The sequence below is a fragment of the Dioscorea cayenensis genome, chromosome 12, assembly GCF_009730915.1.
Source record: "Dioscorea cayenensis subsp. rotundata cultivar TDr96_F1 chromosome 12, TDr96_F1_v2_PseudoChromosome.rev07_lg8_w22 25.fasta, whole genome shotgun sequence".
In the NCBI taxonomy this organism is placed as follows: domain Eukaryota; kingdom Viridiplantae; phylum Streptophyta; class Magnoliopsida; order Dioscoreales; family Dioscoreaceae; genus Dioscorea; species Dioscorea cayenensis.
In genome coordinates, this window is record NC_052482.1 from 3,164,866 (window position 1) to 3,181,074 (window position 16,209).

Below are 16,209 nucleotides of genomic sequence, written 5' to 3' on the forward strand. Positions count from 1 at the left end.
TGATTTAAATGCCCGTATCTCTTATGCTAGAGATTAGACTATTCTTCATCTCCTTGCGCAATGTGTGCCGAATATACATCAACTGCTTCAAGAGGAAACAATCTATGAGAGGTCATGCATACCTGAGCAACTATGGCCTTTGACGTAGCATCACGGATGATACATTCTCCTCTTGAGAAGTTTACTTCATACCCTGAGTTCATTAGTTGCCCTACACTCAAAATATTGTGTGCAAGGTGAGGAACTAATTGAACATTGGTCAGTGTAGTTATTTTCCCGCAGCTAGAATGCAGGACAATGGAACCAACCCCACAAATATCTAGGGTTTTTCCATCCCCCAGCCTAATTATCTGGTTTGATACCTCCTTTAGGTCTTGAAACAGCAGCTTGTTCCCTGATATGTGGTTAGAACATCCACTGTCAATTAGCCACAGTCCACCCCCTTCAATTCTCTCTTCATGTGAAGCCATGAACAACAACCCTTCATCGACCACATTGACATCTTCAGTGAGGTTAACTTCTTTGTTCTTGTACCGGCATTGGGATTGTATGTGCCCGAACTTCTTACAAGCATAACATTGCACTCCTTTGTTTTGCTTGTTGCTTTCAGGTGCGTGACCTTGGCCTTGATCCGGATTCCAGTTCTGACCACGACCTCTTCCTCTGTAGTAGCCTCGACCACGACCTCTTCCTCCACGGCCACCATGCTCACACTATGAAGCACCCTTGATATACAACGCCTTATCCTCTGTGTGGTCTTGTTCTACATCCAATCTCCCTTCATGTCCTATGAGAGATCCACTGAGTTCTTCAATGGTGAGAGAGCTCAGGTCCTTTGATTCGATGATGGATGACACCACATGACTGAACCTTGGAGTCAAACTCCGGAGTATCTTTCTGACAACGGCTGGATCACCGAGCTCATCTCCCAGGGCTCGAATATGGTACACTACAGTTAGCACCCTGCTAATGTAGTCTTGTACCTTTTCTTCGGTCTTCATGCGAGTGTTCTCAAAATCTTGACGATGAGAATGAAGCTGAGCAGCTACGTTCTTGGTGCAACCTTGATATTCTCCCTTCAAGATATCCCAGGCCTTCTTCGCGTTCCTCGTCTGTGATAATCGAATGAGAACCTTGGCATCAAGTGCCTGCTGTATTAGACAAAGGGCCTTTGCGTTTCTCTTAATGTACTCCATTCTCTTGTGCTCATCTTCTTCTTCTTCATTGTATCCTTTCTCAACCATTCCCCATAGATCACGAGAGAGAAGGATGGTCTCCATCTTCAAGCTCCACAGGTTGTAGCCATCTCCATTAAAGGGAGGCACATTGATTTGAGAGGAACCAGCACTACTGCCATTTGCAGCCATCTTCTTTCAAGGTTGATCTCAACCCAGCTTCTCTGATACCACTGTTGAGGTATAAAAAGGATAAACAAAGAAGGTTTTACTAGTATATTTTAGTAGAAGAACAAAGCTGGAACTCTAACAGCTTGACTTAAATTCAAATGCAAACAGAGGTTACAATATAAAGAGTAGAAAAGCAAACTAAGTTGACTAACAATGCACACAAACATTGAATGAAAAAGCAAAAGTAAGATAAGCTTAAAAACAACATGAGAAAAGTAAACATCCAATCACAGCTGAACAGGTTTTCGTTCCATCCTATCATTCAGCAACATTCCCATGCAATGTACACAGTGCCATTCTGTCTCTATTAAGTCAACTTCGTAGAGGGTCAGAGTAGCAACCTTCATCAGAGCTCGCCCGCTTTCATCTTCAGTGAGAAAGGGCCACCGTCGGGTGGCTGGATCCAGCATCGGGAGGAGGTGGGTCGTGCAGTGCACGACGTTTGACAACTCTGGAGAACGAAGAACGAAGAACTCCAATTTGGGATTGGATTATTGGGCTTATGACGTAGTAATTATGGTTTAATTGTTGTTGTGTTCCGCGGTCAAGCGTGATTAACAGAGCTTCTTATTTTATTAAAGAATTAGATAAGTCTGGAAAGATGGAAGGATACAATTGGAGGTTTATGTTAAGCCTTCAGTGCAGCAAAGAGGACAGGGATGACGCCGGCGTTGATCTTTCCGTTGATTCATCCATTGACAGCGCTGACGTTATGCCCATACCTGCCCAGGTGAATCACTACTTCTGCTTTACTGATTCTTTCCTTTTTCTGGCTATTTTGGTCGGCATTTTTTAACTACATTTAAATCCAAGCATTTGCATTGATAAACTTTGTTTATTGGCTTAAATCTGTGGCTGTGGATATTGATTGATCTATAAAAGGGCTCTATTTAGATGATGTTTACTTTGTTTTAGTAAATTACTTAAGGAAAAAAAAGAAAGAAAGAAAGAAAGAAAGAAAATTTGGTTTTGGGGATGATGTTCACTCAGGGGTTAGAGTTGATTTGGTGTTTGCTTGGATTGGGTCAATATAGAGGGATAATGGGAGTTGAATTCTTCCCTCCTTAATAAGATTGATAAAATGTTTGGCTTTTATTCTTGAATTCTTTCTATCATGCAGCTCATGCTTAATTTTGGATGAGCTATCTCTGTTTGTGATTGAGAAGTTACCCATAGTTACTATGCATAACACAGCTTGTTTTGGTTAATTTCCTTTTATCCTAATGATGCTGCACCTCACTTGCTAAGTGGATGTTAATTGTGAAGCTTATGAATAGAGTTTATATTATGTTGATGTATTCTATATGCTTTGGTTTTTCTTTCATTATTTATAGCTACTAGAAACACAAATATTACTATAAATATGTCTGCATTAAAATTGTGCCTGGTTATTTATGGTAAATTTTGACGCATGAATAAAAGTAGGTGCATGTTGAAGAATCCTCCTATCAAGGCTGCAGAAAATGCTCTAGTAAAAGTAACACCACGCTTCAGTCTTAGTCGTTTGTAATACATCAAACATTATGCCCTAAATTCTTTGTCCAGAAACTGCATTGGTTTCGTCATGTGGAGAAAAAAAATTCAGGATCTACTTTTCCTAATAGATTCAAGCTCAACTGTGTGCCTTTATTTTGATTTGCTTGATTAAATTTAGTGTGTATGTTGCTTCTAATCTCAGCAAATTATCATTATGAGAATTAAGATACAAAATTACTTTATTTACATACCACTTAGTTAACTAAAAGGCCAATCTTATCTATTCTATTAGATGTCTTATTGTCTGTTTCATTTAGTTGGCACTCTATTCAATTCTATTAAACATCTCATTTTGTGAAAGAGTATCAAATCTAAATTGATGTTTGAGCTATGTAATCAAAATATTAAATTTATCCTATAAGCCGAAACTGGGAATGGAGAAAAGTTGCGGTAAAATTGTCTCAGAACACTTGGGCTGAAATTTTGCAGGTTGGTATTAGGAACAAATTTTTCATGTATTTCCGTCTTGAACTATAGCTTAGTAATCATTTGTGTTTTAGCTTCACTGGTTTTATCGGGTGCACTTATTATTCATATATTTATTTTTGCCTTGCTTCTTTCATTTGATTTGGTTTTTTCTTTCTAAAATTCATCTAGTTTAAATGCAGCAAATCCTTTGATGAATGTTACATCAACTAAGAAAAATATGAACAAAACTGTCGATGGTTGAGTGTTACGAAAACTCCAATAAGCTCAAATAGTTTTCAAGGAGCCAAAAGAAAATTCAAGAATATCACAATTTTAAGGTAAAAGATAATATGATTATTTTATCCGAAAAAACTCTTTAAATATAGGTATTAATGAATTTTGGCAATTGACAAAATTTCTAAATTAATGCCAAAATTCGTAAATTATTCAAACCAAATAAGGAAAATATTAATTTCTTAGCATACTTACAATCTCCAAATTAAGCCAAACTATTTAGGAATTAAAAAAATTTGTTTAACTAAAATTGATTCTCTAAGAAGTCCTAAGTAATCTCTCATTTTGATTTGTGCCTTTTATGTTGCATCCTTGAAGATTTCCTTCTTCAGATTTCCTACCTTGTGACGTGACACAACTTCATTATAGGGGTGGTAACAAGGCGGGCCAGGGGCGGGGATGCCCCTCCCCGTCCCCGTCCCCGTCAATGGCGGGGACGGGGATTCCCCATCCCTGATTCCCCGACGGGGGAATTCTCTTCCCCATCCCCATCCCCGCGGGGATTCCCTCCCGCGGGGATCCCCACGAGGATTCTTTAGTTGTAAAAATATTATTACATATTGGAATATAAAAACAACTCAACATAAATATATACATAAAATTATGATAAGATCAAAACTACTTAACATAGGACTCTTATATCTAATTTTTATTGTTATTAGTTTAAAATAAATAGTTTATGTGATTAGCGCAATTAAATTAAAATTAGAGTTTTTTATATTATCACCTATGCCATTGAATTTTTTAATGTTGGAAAAATTATACATACATATACACACAATATATATATATGTATGTATGTATGTATTTCAATCGGGTCAGGGATCCCCACGGGGCGGGGAGGGCATTCCCCGTCCCCTTCCCCATTTAGGAAACGGGGACAGATTGGCCCCCGTCCCCGCCACCATGGGGGAGGGATTTGGGGAATCCCCATCCCCGTCAGGCCGAGTCCCCGGGGGGATCAGGGATTCCCCGCCCCATTACCACCCCTACTTCATTACCTTCTATGGGCCTCTACAGATTAGCTTGAGCCTAAATTTCATTGATCATCCCATTTAAAGCTTCTTTGAATAGCTTACTTCGAGAACAAGTGACCAGATCAACTGAAACTTGAATATTAGTTTCTTCTAGCCAAGTCCTCATTGATATCTATATTGTAGACTATAAATAACTTCATTTAATCCTTGGAAGCCTTCCTCTTTACCAACTTGCTCAAAAAGCAATTCTTCTTATGATCGGATCTTGCAATGTGGGAAACAATTTACAATAGTTATTATCTTCTTATCAATATTCCAAGCTATATTAATAAAATTAATAGCATCTGATATACTAATTTTTAAGATTTGTTGTTCCTATCCAATTGTATAAAATATAAAAACTCTCTAAATTAATAATTTTTTTTTGGTCTCAAGAGTTATTTTACAGAGTAAGAAAAAGTAATGTAAAAAAAAGAGAAAACAAATAATGTGAGTCCAGGATTAACTCTTTATTTATGCACATCTCTGAGGTGGGTTATCCATATTTCATAAGAAAAAAAAGTCATGCAATATGCTGCTAAAATTGATGTCGTAGGTGTGTAGTCAATCTTTTACATTTTCCCATGCTTGCTTTACAATGAAATTTAATTTATAGTAATATTGCTATATTCCCCTATAATGATTCATGATCTTCCACTTTAATAACATTGCATTGCATTGGAAAAAAAAGAGTTGAAAACAGTGTGACAAGACCGGAAACAGAAGAGTAACAGATAACAACTGTTGTGATCGCTTTCTAAATTAGAAAACCTATAAAACGAAATAGAAGAATGTACTTCCAGAGTCGTTTTCTCTCACTTTTCTTTCTGGTCTTACCTCAATCTTTGTAATTCTTTACCATTCCCACTTTTTGTAACTCAGGGGTTTTGACTATTGTTGGATTTTGGGAGAAAGGAAAGTAACTAAAATTTGGGCTTAACCTTCAAGCAACATTACCACTAGAAAAACCACAAAAGGGACACCCCTAACACTTAATTAGCTTCTCATCCCCAGGCCATTGCTTCAACTTCATCCAATCTTTCTGTTGAGGTTCTCAGTACTGCAACAATTGCAAATTTACTCAAAAATATTGTACCACTATTGTTATTCATGTATACGGGCGCATAATGCCCAAACATCTCTCTGCCGATCTTGTGTCAGCTTTATGCAGGCACACACTACCCGCACGCCTCTCTGCCATGTCTATATAGCTTTTGTACGGGCCACAAGGAGCCCATATGTTTTTTTGGTGATGTTATGCAGTTCTTATTCAGGCGCATGACTTCCCCAGGTCGAATACAACTCTTGAAAATGTAAATTTAACCCATCTTTGTGATTTAGAATGGGATAATGATCTTTAAAGACAACAAATACAGATAATCATTAATGCAAGACACCAATTTTAGCATAAAAAACTTTCAAATTGAGGGAGAAATCATGGGACTCCTTAAGGCCACTTTATAAAGTTTCATTATATCAATGATGGAATAACAACAGTTCCTTCTCTAGATACAACTACAGGTTTTGTAAAAAATAAAAAATAAAAAAATCCATCATTGTTTTACCATTCATCAAGAAGAGATGAATACTCTTCACAACGCATAAATCATCAATTCAATGATGGATAGCAATGACATCAAGAAAAGATCAAAAGAAAATCTAACTTGGTAGATTATGAAAGATATTGACAAGGATTCACTACTCGAAATTTGGGCAAAATCCGATTGTTTTACCATTCAATAGGGTTGCCTTTGTTTTTTTGGTTTTTGTTTTTATCTCTCATCCTCTTTCTTCTCTCTCACTTGGTTTTAATCACCTTAGCAAAATTCTCACTTTACCCTCAAGTGGCTTCTACCGTTGACATAGGTTTTTTTTTTTTTCATTTTTCATTTAAGTATTGGTCCAAAGCCCAACTTTATTTTCTAACCAATAAATGGGGTTGAAACCCAACACTTTTTCCTTTTCCTTTGGTGTTCGACCTCAGGCACATGAACCACGAGGTACTAATGTGAGCCCCACCCTGTTTAATCCTAGCCGTTGATGTTATATTTAATCCTAGCCATTGATTTTATGTTCTCAATTTTTTTTGAAACCCTAGCCACGTCTCCTTCCACAACTTCACGCTCTTCGCCTCCTTATGTTTTAGTAGTGCCGTTTAAGAAAAAAGTGAGATCTAGCATCTCTCCTTGGTTCAACAAGGTTCCGACGACGAAGGCGAGGAACTCACCTCCATGGGTGTTTGATTGCGAGTAGTTGAGGTTAGGTTCTAATTTATTCTTTTTCTTCTCCTTCTTATGATTGTTTGTGAAGTGATACTAGTTAGGGTTAGGGTTTGGTGAGAACTTTGTTTTGACTTTCTTGTTCTCATAGATTAGGTTAATCTTATAGTAATCCTTTAGTCTCAGATTGTGTTATTATCATCTTAAAATTGATATCAGCATGAATTAGAAGGAAATACCTAAACCATCCATGCTTGTTATGTGAAGGAATTGATTTAATTGAGGATAAGATTCAGAAATTTGCTTTCAACATAGCAGAGATCCCTCTTTTATGTTAGGAGACTTAGAGGCCGAATTTGGCAGAGTTAAAAATAGAGAATTTGTAGATCTTGATCTTAACTAGCTTACTGCAAAATTTCAGATCTTCTGCATATGTATTCTATATGTTATAGCCTTTAAATTCTAGAGCCTCGGACAAGACTTCTGTACAGACCTTAAAGTGTTATTGACTTTTTTTCATAACTTTAGATTTTGAATTAGATATATAATTATATATGAAAGTTGTAGATTTTGACATTATCTAAGTACTTGAGAAATTCTAGAATTTATACATGTGTGGTTTTGAAATATAACCCTATTAGTATAACTGTCTCGGATGGAATTTCTGTGCAGAATATGAAGATTGAAGGAGATTTTTGATGTTCATGGAGATTGAATTTAGTAAGGTGAAAAATAGAAAACTTGTTCCTTATTAAGTTTTCTAATTATTAGTAAAGTATTACTGATTTTGGAATTGTAGGTTGAGAGATATGCATGTTTGAAAGGAGTATATCTGAATTATAAGTCTAAAGAAATAGCATGAGATTAAATTGAATGCTATAATTTGAGTAGTACTCTAAATTATGTGAATTTCGAATATGTTATAGTATTAGGTGTTTACGTTTCTCAAAATTTTGAAATTTGTGATTTGGAAAAGTATATATGAAGTTATGAGGGATTTAGTACACAATGGTTAGGATGGAATTGTTCATATGCCTTTAGAGTGGGTAATTGCTATTGTACGCTCGCAATAATCAATATTTGGGAGTGTAGAATAATAGCTTGAACTTTTTGCATTTATACCATTCTAAAAATCTTATTTTCTAATATTATTGCTTATTAACCTCTCAAGCTTTGTATCTTCATTAGATATTATTATTGAAACTAATAAAATCTCTTCCCAAATATAGGACATGCCAAAAGCCTTGATTTGGTGTAAGATTTGGGAGTATTTTTGGGTGTTAATAAGGTAAGTAACACCACATATAAATTTGCATATATGTATATGCAAAATTTTGGGTTATCGATAATTATTTAATTATTTTAGTTTTGTTTTAAAACTATTCATATACTATTTGAATGTTTGGGTTTTGAAATCAGTGCCAATTTCTGTTCATTGTACTCAGAAATTATAAATTTTTATTTATTTATTTACTTATTCAATTATCTTATTAATTATATTCATAATTATTTATTTAATTAATTATTAGCTTATTAGTTGTGCTGATTTAATTATTTATTCATTTATTTTGTTTTATTAATTAAATTATAGAAATATTTGTTAATTAAAACAAGTGTATTATTATTTTTTTGAATAACTAGATTATTTCGCTATAAAGGAATGGGATCATGCGTACGTTTGTTTGCACGATAAATTATCCAATAAATCTTGTTCTACAAATCCTGTTATGTTTGAAATTTTGAATATGTTTTATTTTCGGATAACAAAGTTATTTTGATATAAATACGTTTAGTCTCCATTCAACTAGGCACTAACCATGTCCGTTGTTGAAGAATAACGGTCTCTGATATTCTGGCTCAGGTCACTGCAATAAATGAGATCTGATATTTTGGCTCAGTCACCATGGATAAACAAATAATTTCTGATATTTTATTTTGACCATAGTGATTTGGAGGCATATATTTTTGTTTGTTATAAAATTATATTTTGTTGAACCACTTTGGTTTTATGAAATATGTTTTGGATAAATATTTGTGCTATCTGATATGAACTGTGTTTGTTTTTTTTTTGAATTTTTGGAATTGCACATGATCCCAATTTTTTTAGTGGGTTATTTACGGGGCTGTAAACTCATAATCTGGTTATTTTGATGAGGAGTAAATAGTTTGGCAAGCAATGAGAGCTTGTGATCCCCTTTAAATGGGTTATCGTTATGTTTGTATTAGTGTGAACTTTGTTTTGGAAACCTTTTTGTATTTGTGCATCTTATATTGAGTTTATATTTAACAATTCTAATTTTGAGGTTATATTTTTATTTTGAGAACAGTTCTGAGGCACTGCATGCTTATTGGGTTTCACCCCATGGGTATGCGCCTGTTTGTCGGTGCATTGGGTCTGGCGTGCCGAGTTCAAGGCGTGACAACTAATCCTCGACAGAGCATGTGAGAGTTTGCCCACACAAGTGGGTGCTAACTCCCAAAAATGTGTCATCAACCACGAATGTAACTTTTACCACCTACAAAGAGTGGGTAAATTTTTTGATAGGGTATCAAACTATGACCCGTTTTTATTTTGGGTCCAGACTTCAATTTGAATCAAAATGGTTACCCAATTTTAATTTTGTTTCACTAGATGATCACCAGAGAGATTTTGGCCTATTTTTGATGATCTGATGTTATAAATTTCTATCAACATCTGACATGAAATTGCCAATTGGGCGGACAGTATGCCATGCATATGCTAACAGAGAATTTTCAGCATTTATATCATCAAAAAAATAGGTCGGAATCTCTCAGGTAATCACCCTGTAAAACAAAATTGAAGTTGGGTAACCATTTTGATTCAAATTGAAGTTTAGACCCCATAATAAAAAATGACCATAGTTTGGTATCTTGCTAAAAAATTAACCCACAAAGAATTTTTATTAGGACCTGCATACCAATAGATCTCTTGGACAATTATGAGTCTTATGACTAACTGCTGTTATTGTTGTTGTTGACATATGAAGGCTACAATCATGGATAATTCAAATAAGCTATAATTAGATGCTGTTTAATTTATATATTTTTTTTATTAAAAAGAAGGGTGAGATTTAGAAAATATAATAAAAATAAATACTTGAAATACATTAGTTATGGTTTGTAGTATAAAACCTAAAACCTCTGCTCAACTAAAAATAAATGAGAAAAAAGAAATTCAGGCGTGACTTCGAACATATGCATGCGTAGCTGTGTGTGTGTGTGTGTACGCGTGTGTTGTAATAGAGCCTGCGTTACGACAAGACCAGTTCGAGATTTGCTCCAAATTAATTCATATGAGTTCAAACTTAGTTGACTCTTAAAATTATCTAATCGTGTTTATTTGAGCTCAATTTTATTTTGATTTTTAACTAAAGTATGACGTGAGCCTCTCTAGTCATGGTCGCAGTCTATGGTTGTTTAAAAATTAAAAAATTATGATTTTACTTAGAGGATTTCAACAAAATTAATAATGACCCATCAAAATATCTTAATTTAAAATTATAAATAATTAATTGTTATTACTCTCTAATCATTATTAGATAAAAAAAAATGAATAAACATAAAAGACCGAGGAAATTCAATAAACAAAAGCCAACCATTAGATAGCCTAATAATATGACACGAGAGTGCAAAAAGTAAGATAATGGTTTGAATCTTTTAACCAATAATACTGTTCCTTCAACTTTTCATACATTATACACTTGGGCGCAGGTACTGTTTATCAGTATATATGTGGAGGAATAATAGTTTCACTTCTCTAAATTGTATAGTAGAGATATTTTTCCTAAGAAATTTATAAACTATTATAATTAATACACTTTTGTACCTACATATTTCTTTAATAATTTTTTAATTAAGAGCATTTGTCACTTATTTATCGTAATAAAAAAAATCCAATAAACAAAAAAGTCACACTTAAGTATGGTATGTGACAATCAAAACATGAATGAGCACCCCGCTCATTTTTATTGTGTAAAGATATGCTGAATGTCACACTGAGGTGGTCCAACTACAAATGAGCACTAGCTCAATTTTGTTACGCTGAGGAAGGATATCACACTGAAAGTTTATAGCCAAAAATGTCACACTCAAAACAAAACCATTAATCATCCATGAACCATTGGAAAGGAGATGCTATTTGGGGTTGTTAGCGTTAGTTTGGGGTACTTCTTATTCTTTTTGTTCATGTTAGTAATTATTTTAAATAAGATGTACAAACCACTCAAACTCAAATGTCATAGGAGGAAACTGATCCCTTTTAACTTATCACTATATCCTCCTTCAAAAGTGAAGGCCGTGAGATACATGCTGCATCCTCTCTTGACTTTTTTAGTGTGCAAAGTATCCATTTGATAGGTCCTTAATATGAAAGACAAAACCCAAAGCCCAACCTCTCCATCTTTCGATGAGCAAACATTTAACATGTTCAATTTATTATAATGGTGATGATCTCCCAAGAAATTCTCATGAATCTTTCGTTTACTTTGGTCCCACTGTCGAGATACTCCCTAATGAATCAGAGAGACTGGTCCAATCAGTTGCCTGTCATTGAGGCGACGGCCGATCGAGCACCCAGGTCCTCATATTGTTAGCTTGCCTATATATATCAACGTGTTCTCCAGATTACAAAAATGACGATGGCTAGCGAAGGGGATGCTGATCCAAGCATTTGATCCCCACTAATTGCCATTGTAAGTGGGGTTCGGAGATTAGCTTAGCGCGGAGTTGAGTTGGAGAAGAAAAGTTATTTGTTTTTATTTGTTTTTTTTTTATAAAAAGAGCTCGAAAGTTGTATTATTAAAAAAAAAAAACAGAACAGTAAGAAGAGAAGGAAAAAACTAAAGGAACAAAAATAGAAGAAGGGAAAACACAAAGCAGAAAAAAACTCTCAAGAAGAGAGAGACAAGCAATACTGTACATCCGGGTTCCAGTACTATTTAGTACTGTTTATATTCATATAAAAAGGGCGCTTGTCGTCTATTATTAAAAAAAAAAGAGAGAGAGACAAACAAACAAGGAAATTACATTCTGAATCCATTATACATCAGACACTTTATAAGCCATCGGGGAAAAAAAAGTTATTTGTCTTTGCATGTTAGTGCTTCATAACACCTCACCAAAAAAACCGAATGGCCACCACTCAAACCCCACACCCCATGGGCCCATGCATCGTTCCCGCACCCAACTGTTATTATTATTAAATAAACAAAAGTGAAGAAACAAAATTAAAGTTCGTATCACCACCACTTTGATATCATCTACGTTCTCTGCAGGGATTTTGGACTGCAAGATAGTCTATATAAACCTCTAACTCCTAGTCCTAGCAGTACCATCACCAGCAAAACCAGAAACACAGACATCTCCAACCCTTCATTAGCTTCTCATCCCCGTTCCATGGCTTCAACCTCAACCAACCCTCATCCTCCTTCTCCTCCTTTGTTGTTTGACGTATTATTAAGATCCTCAATGAATTTCATGGTTTCAAACCCAAGGGACGCTACTTCTTCTGGTCTTTTTCTTCCATACAGAAGCACTTCATCCATCTCCAAATCTCATGTTGAAGATCTCATTAACACTCTTAAATATCTCTTCAACCAAGCTCTTGTTACCCTCCAAGTCGCCACCCTACAAGAAGTAGATCCCGCCACCACACTGGCTACGCTGGAAAGCCTCATTGTCACGCCCCGAACCTGGTGCGCTGACAAATGGCCGCAGACCCACAAGGCGGGGCCCAGTGAACCTGCAAGGCCTCAAAACCTAAATACAGACTAGGAGTAGAAAATAACTGACAAAATACTAAATAAGAGTACAACTGAAGGTTTACAACCAAACCCAAATACAAGGCGAATGAAATACAGTACGACCTACAAGGAGGTTCTTACACAATAATACAACAAATGCAAAGACAAAAGTCTTAAGGCATAAATCCCAAAGAAGACATCTACTGGAAGTCTTCTAAGATCCCTGGGTCTACTGCTCCTGATCTGAAAAGGATTTAAAGTAAATCCATGAGCTCACTAGCCCAGTAAGTAATCCAAAACAAACTGAAAGCAAAAGTTCAGGTCTGAAATTTGCACAAAAAAAAATAATGCAATAGCACAAAATAGTGTAAACAAAATCAAGGTAAAATAATAAATACAATATCCAAAGTATGACTCCAAATTCACTGAAAGTGCAAAAAGTCATTTGTTTACCCTCGGTGACAGACCCGAGCCGAAATAACTGAAATCATTTATTTACCCTCGGTGACCCGAGACTGAATAACAGGTGGCCGTTGATTATTTCACCGAACGGACACGGTGCGAAACTGCAGTCTCATTTTCCAAAATTACTTGTCAACAAGGTCAGGGTTTAACCCCCCACTGACAGGGTTGCATATTGTTCATTTGGAGACCAAAAATTCAGATACAATTTCAAGCCAAGAATACAGAATATTCACAAGTATTTTCCAAAAATTCATCTAATAAAATAAAGTGAATAATTAAATAAACAGATAAATAAATAATGTAAAAGGAAATACTCACTTTTCCAAGCCTAAGCCTGGTTTTCACTTTGGAGAAATAATAACAACATTTCACAAATATTTTCCCAAAATTCAAGAGAATAAAAGATTTACCAAAAAAAAATAAAAATAAAAATAACACAAGTATAAATAATAGTGAAACCAATAAATAATTATTCGACCAATCTCAAGGAAGAAATGCATTAGTACAATAATATACTAAAATTTGTAAAAAAATACAAGGTCTAATGTATCTCATCAATTGAAGAAAAAATGGCCCACCTAAAACCAAAATAGCTAGAAAAATAACTTCAAAGGAAATATTGTCAAAACAAGGATGTTAAAAATTTTAGGAAGGAGATAGGCAAGGACATAAAGGCAAGTGGATATTTAAGGGATAAATGTATAACCCAAATAATATATAGGTAATTCAAGTTGATGTTAGGTGGACCAAGGATTCAAGCACTTAATAAATCTCAAGTTTTTGCTATTGGGAATAAACAAGGTTACAAAAAGGATAATTACTTTGCCAAATATTTGGAAGTAACAAGGAAATAACATATATAAGTTTTGGCAAATAATATCACTATGGTTCCAACTAAGTATAGAAACTTCTCTTCCTCTAAAAACACAAGACATAAATAGATGGCATTCCCACAATAATTTTTAAAGAATAAATGCAAACAAAATTTCAGAAATTTTACATGAAAATAAACCAAAACAACAAAATTTAAATACAAGAGTTTAAGGGATTACTTACTTGGTGATCCTAAATTCAAAAGAAATCCAAGATGATGCTCAAGGTGGTCCTAAAATCCAAGGGAAAACCAACCAAATATACATGAATACTTGGAAGAGTTCAAGCACAAAAGTTCATGCTAAGCTAGTCTAAAAATACCCCATTAAAACAACAACAATATGAAAGTGTCTACAAGAAGATCTAACATAATACTAATACTAGTGGTAATAACAATGATGTGGGAAGGGAACATAGAATGATTAAGAGGAACAAGGACAATAGGTGAGAGAAACAAGGATGGAAATAAATCTCCTAGCACAAGTAGTAGATCAATGCATGCATGCATGCATGTATGTATATATATATATATATTTACACATACTTATGGTTGCAGGACCAACATGTGTGGATATATATATGCTACCAATTTAAAAAGGCTGCCAACAAGTCAATGTGCATGTAAATATATATACTATAATTGATGCTTAAATAATCAAAGCATGACATGCAACCAAGCCACATCTTGGAGGCTTCTAGTCTTTTGTTTTTCATGCAAACAAGTGGGGATGCAAAGTTTAAGAAGGGGATCAAGTTTACTAGTATTTCTGGTAACAAAAAAAATATAAATGCCATAGAAAGTTAAACACAAGGATGCAAGAATATGTAAGGTCCAACACACATGCCAAAACTACAAAACTAAACATTCATTAGGCATGCAAAAACTTGGGTTTTTGGCTTGGGTTTCAAGCAAAATGGTATAAACATATAGATGGTTCCATGAATAAAACTTTATGTAACATGGAGACCAAGAACTAAAGATACTCAAGAGGCACAAGGGTGGGTTTCAACATGCATAAGGAGAGGGTTTTCATGCAAGGATAAGCACCAAAAAAATTTTAAACAATAACCCATGCAAACATAAGAAGCAAGCTAACAACCATCATTTAAGAAAGAGAAGTTAATTTCCGGATAACATGAGCAACCTACAACAATTACCTCTAGGTTGATGACGAAATGAAGAGCTCCTCCCCGGTTTGATCGTCGTCGCTACAGTGATCTGGTGAGGTGCTTCACTCTTAAGGCTTCAAAGGAGATGAGGAAGAGTTTAGAGGGTGGAAGGAAGCAAGGAAGGGTAGTGATAATGCAAGGGATGAGGAAATAATGCCAGGAAACAAAGATGGGACTGAAATCCTGGAATCCCTCCATGTTTTCCTCCTTTGCAAGCTTTTCAAAGCAACCAGCCAAAAATAAGATTAAGGGGTAAGGTAAGTATGATTAGCAACTAAGGCAAGCTCTAATTAAGGGCGGGGTCCACAATCCTCCCCTCCTTAAAAGAGTTTAGTCCTCTAAACTCGCACTTGCCCTGAGAAAAAGAAAAGGATACTTCTCTCTCATAACAGACTCTAATTCCCAAGTTGCCTCACGCTCAGAATCGTTTCTCCATTGGACTTTGACATAAGGAATGACCCGCCTCCTCAGTTCTTGCTTCTTAAAATCTACAATCTTTACCAGTTGCTCTTCGAAGGACAAATCACTATTTAATTCAAAATCCGAGAACTGGATCACATGATCAGGATTGGAAACATATTTCCTCAGCATGGAGACCTGGAACACACTATGTACTCGAGAGAGAGCAGGTGGAAGGGCAAGCCGATAAGCCACCTCACCAATACGTTCCAAGATTTCAAAAGGGCCAATGAAACGAGGACTGAGTTTACCTTTCACACCAAAGCGAACAATTCCTTTAGTAGGAACAACTTTCAAGAACACGTGATCTCCCACTTGGAATTCCAAGTTCCTTCTTCTACTGTCTGCATAACTTTTCTGCCAGCTCTGAGCTGCTTGTAATCGATCTCTAATTTGGCGAACTTTCTTAACTGTTATCTGCACAATCTCTGGCCCCAAAAGTTTTCTTTCTCCTACATCATCCCAACAGATAGGTGACCTGCACCGCCTCCCGTACAAAGCCTTATAGGGAGCCATCTGGATACTTGCCTGGTAGCTGTTGTTATAAGAAAATTCTATCAAGGGTAGATGTCGATCCCAAGCACCTCCAAAATCTAGCATA

At 35.4% G+C, this 16,209-nt stretch overlaps 1 protein-coding gene across 1 annotated transcript; it reads right to left on the reverse strand.

The window, feature by feature from the left end:
• Window positions 1-713: 713 nt before the first annotated feature.
• LOC120273112 lies at window positions 714-1,367 on the reverse strand. The gene has a single exon (XM_039279761.1). The coding sequence runs from the start codon at window positions 1,365-1,367 to the stop codon at window positions 714-716; it is 654 nt and encodes a 217-aa protein (XP_039135695.1).
• Window positions 1,368-16,209: the final 14,842 nt, after the last annotated feature.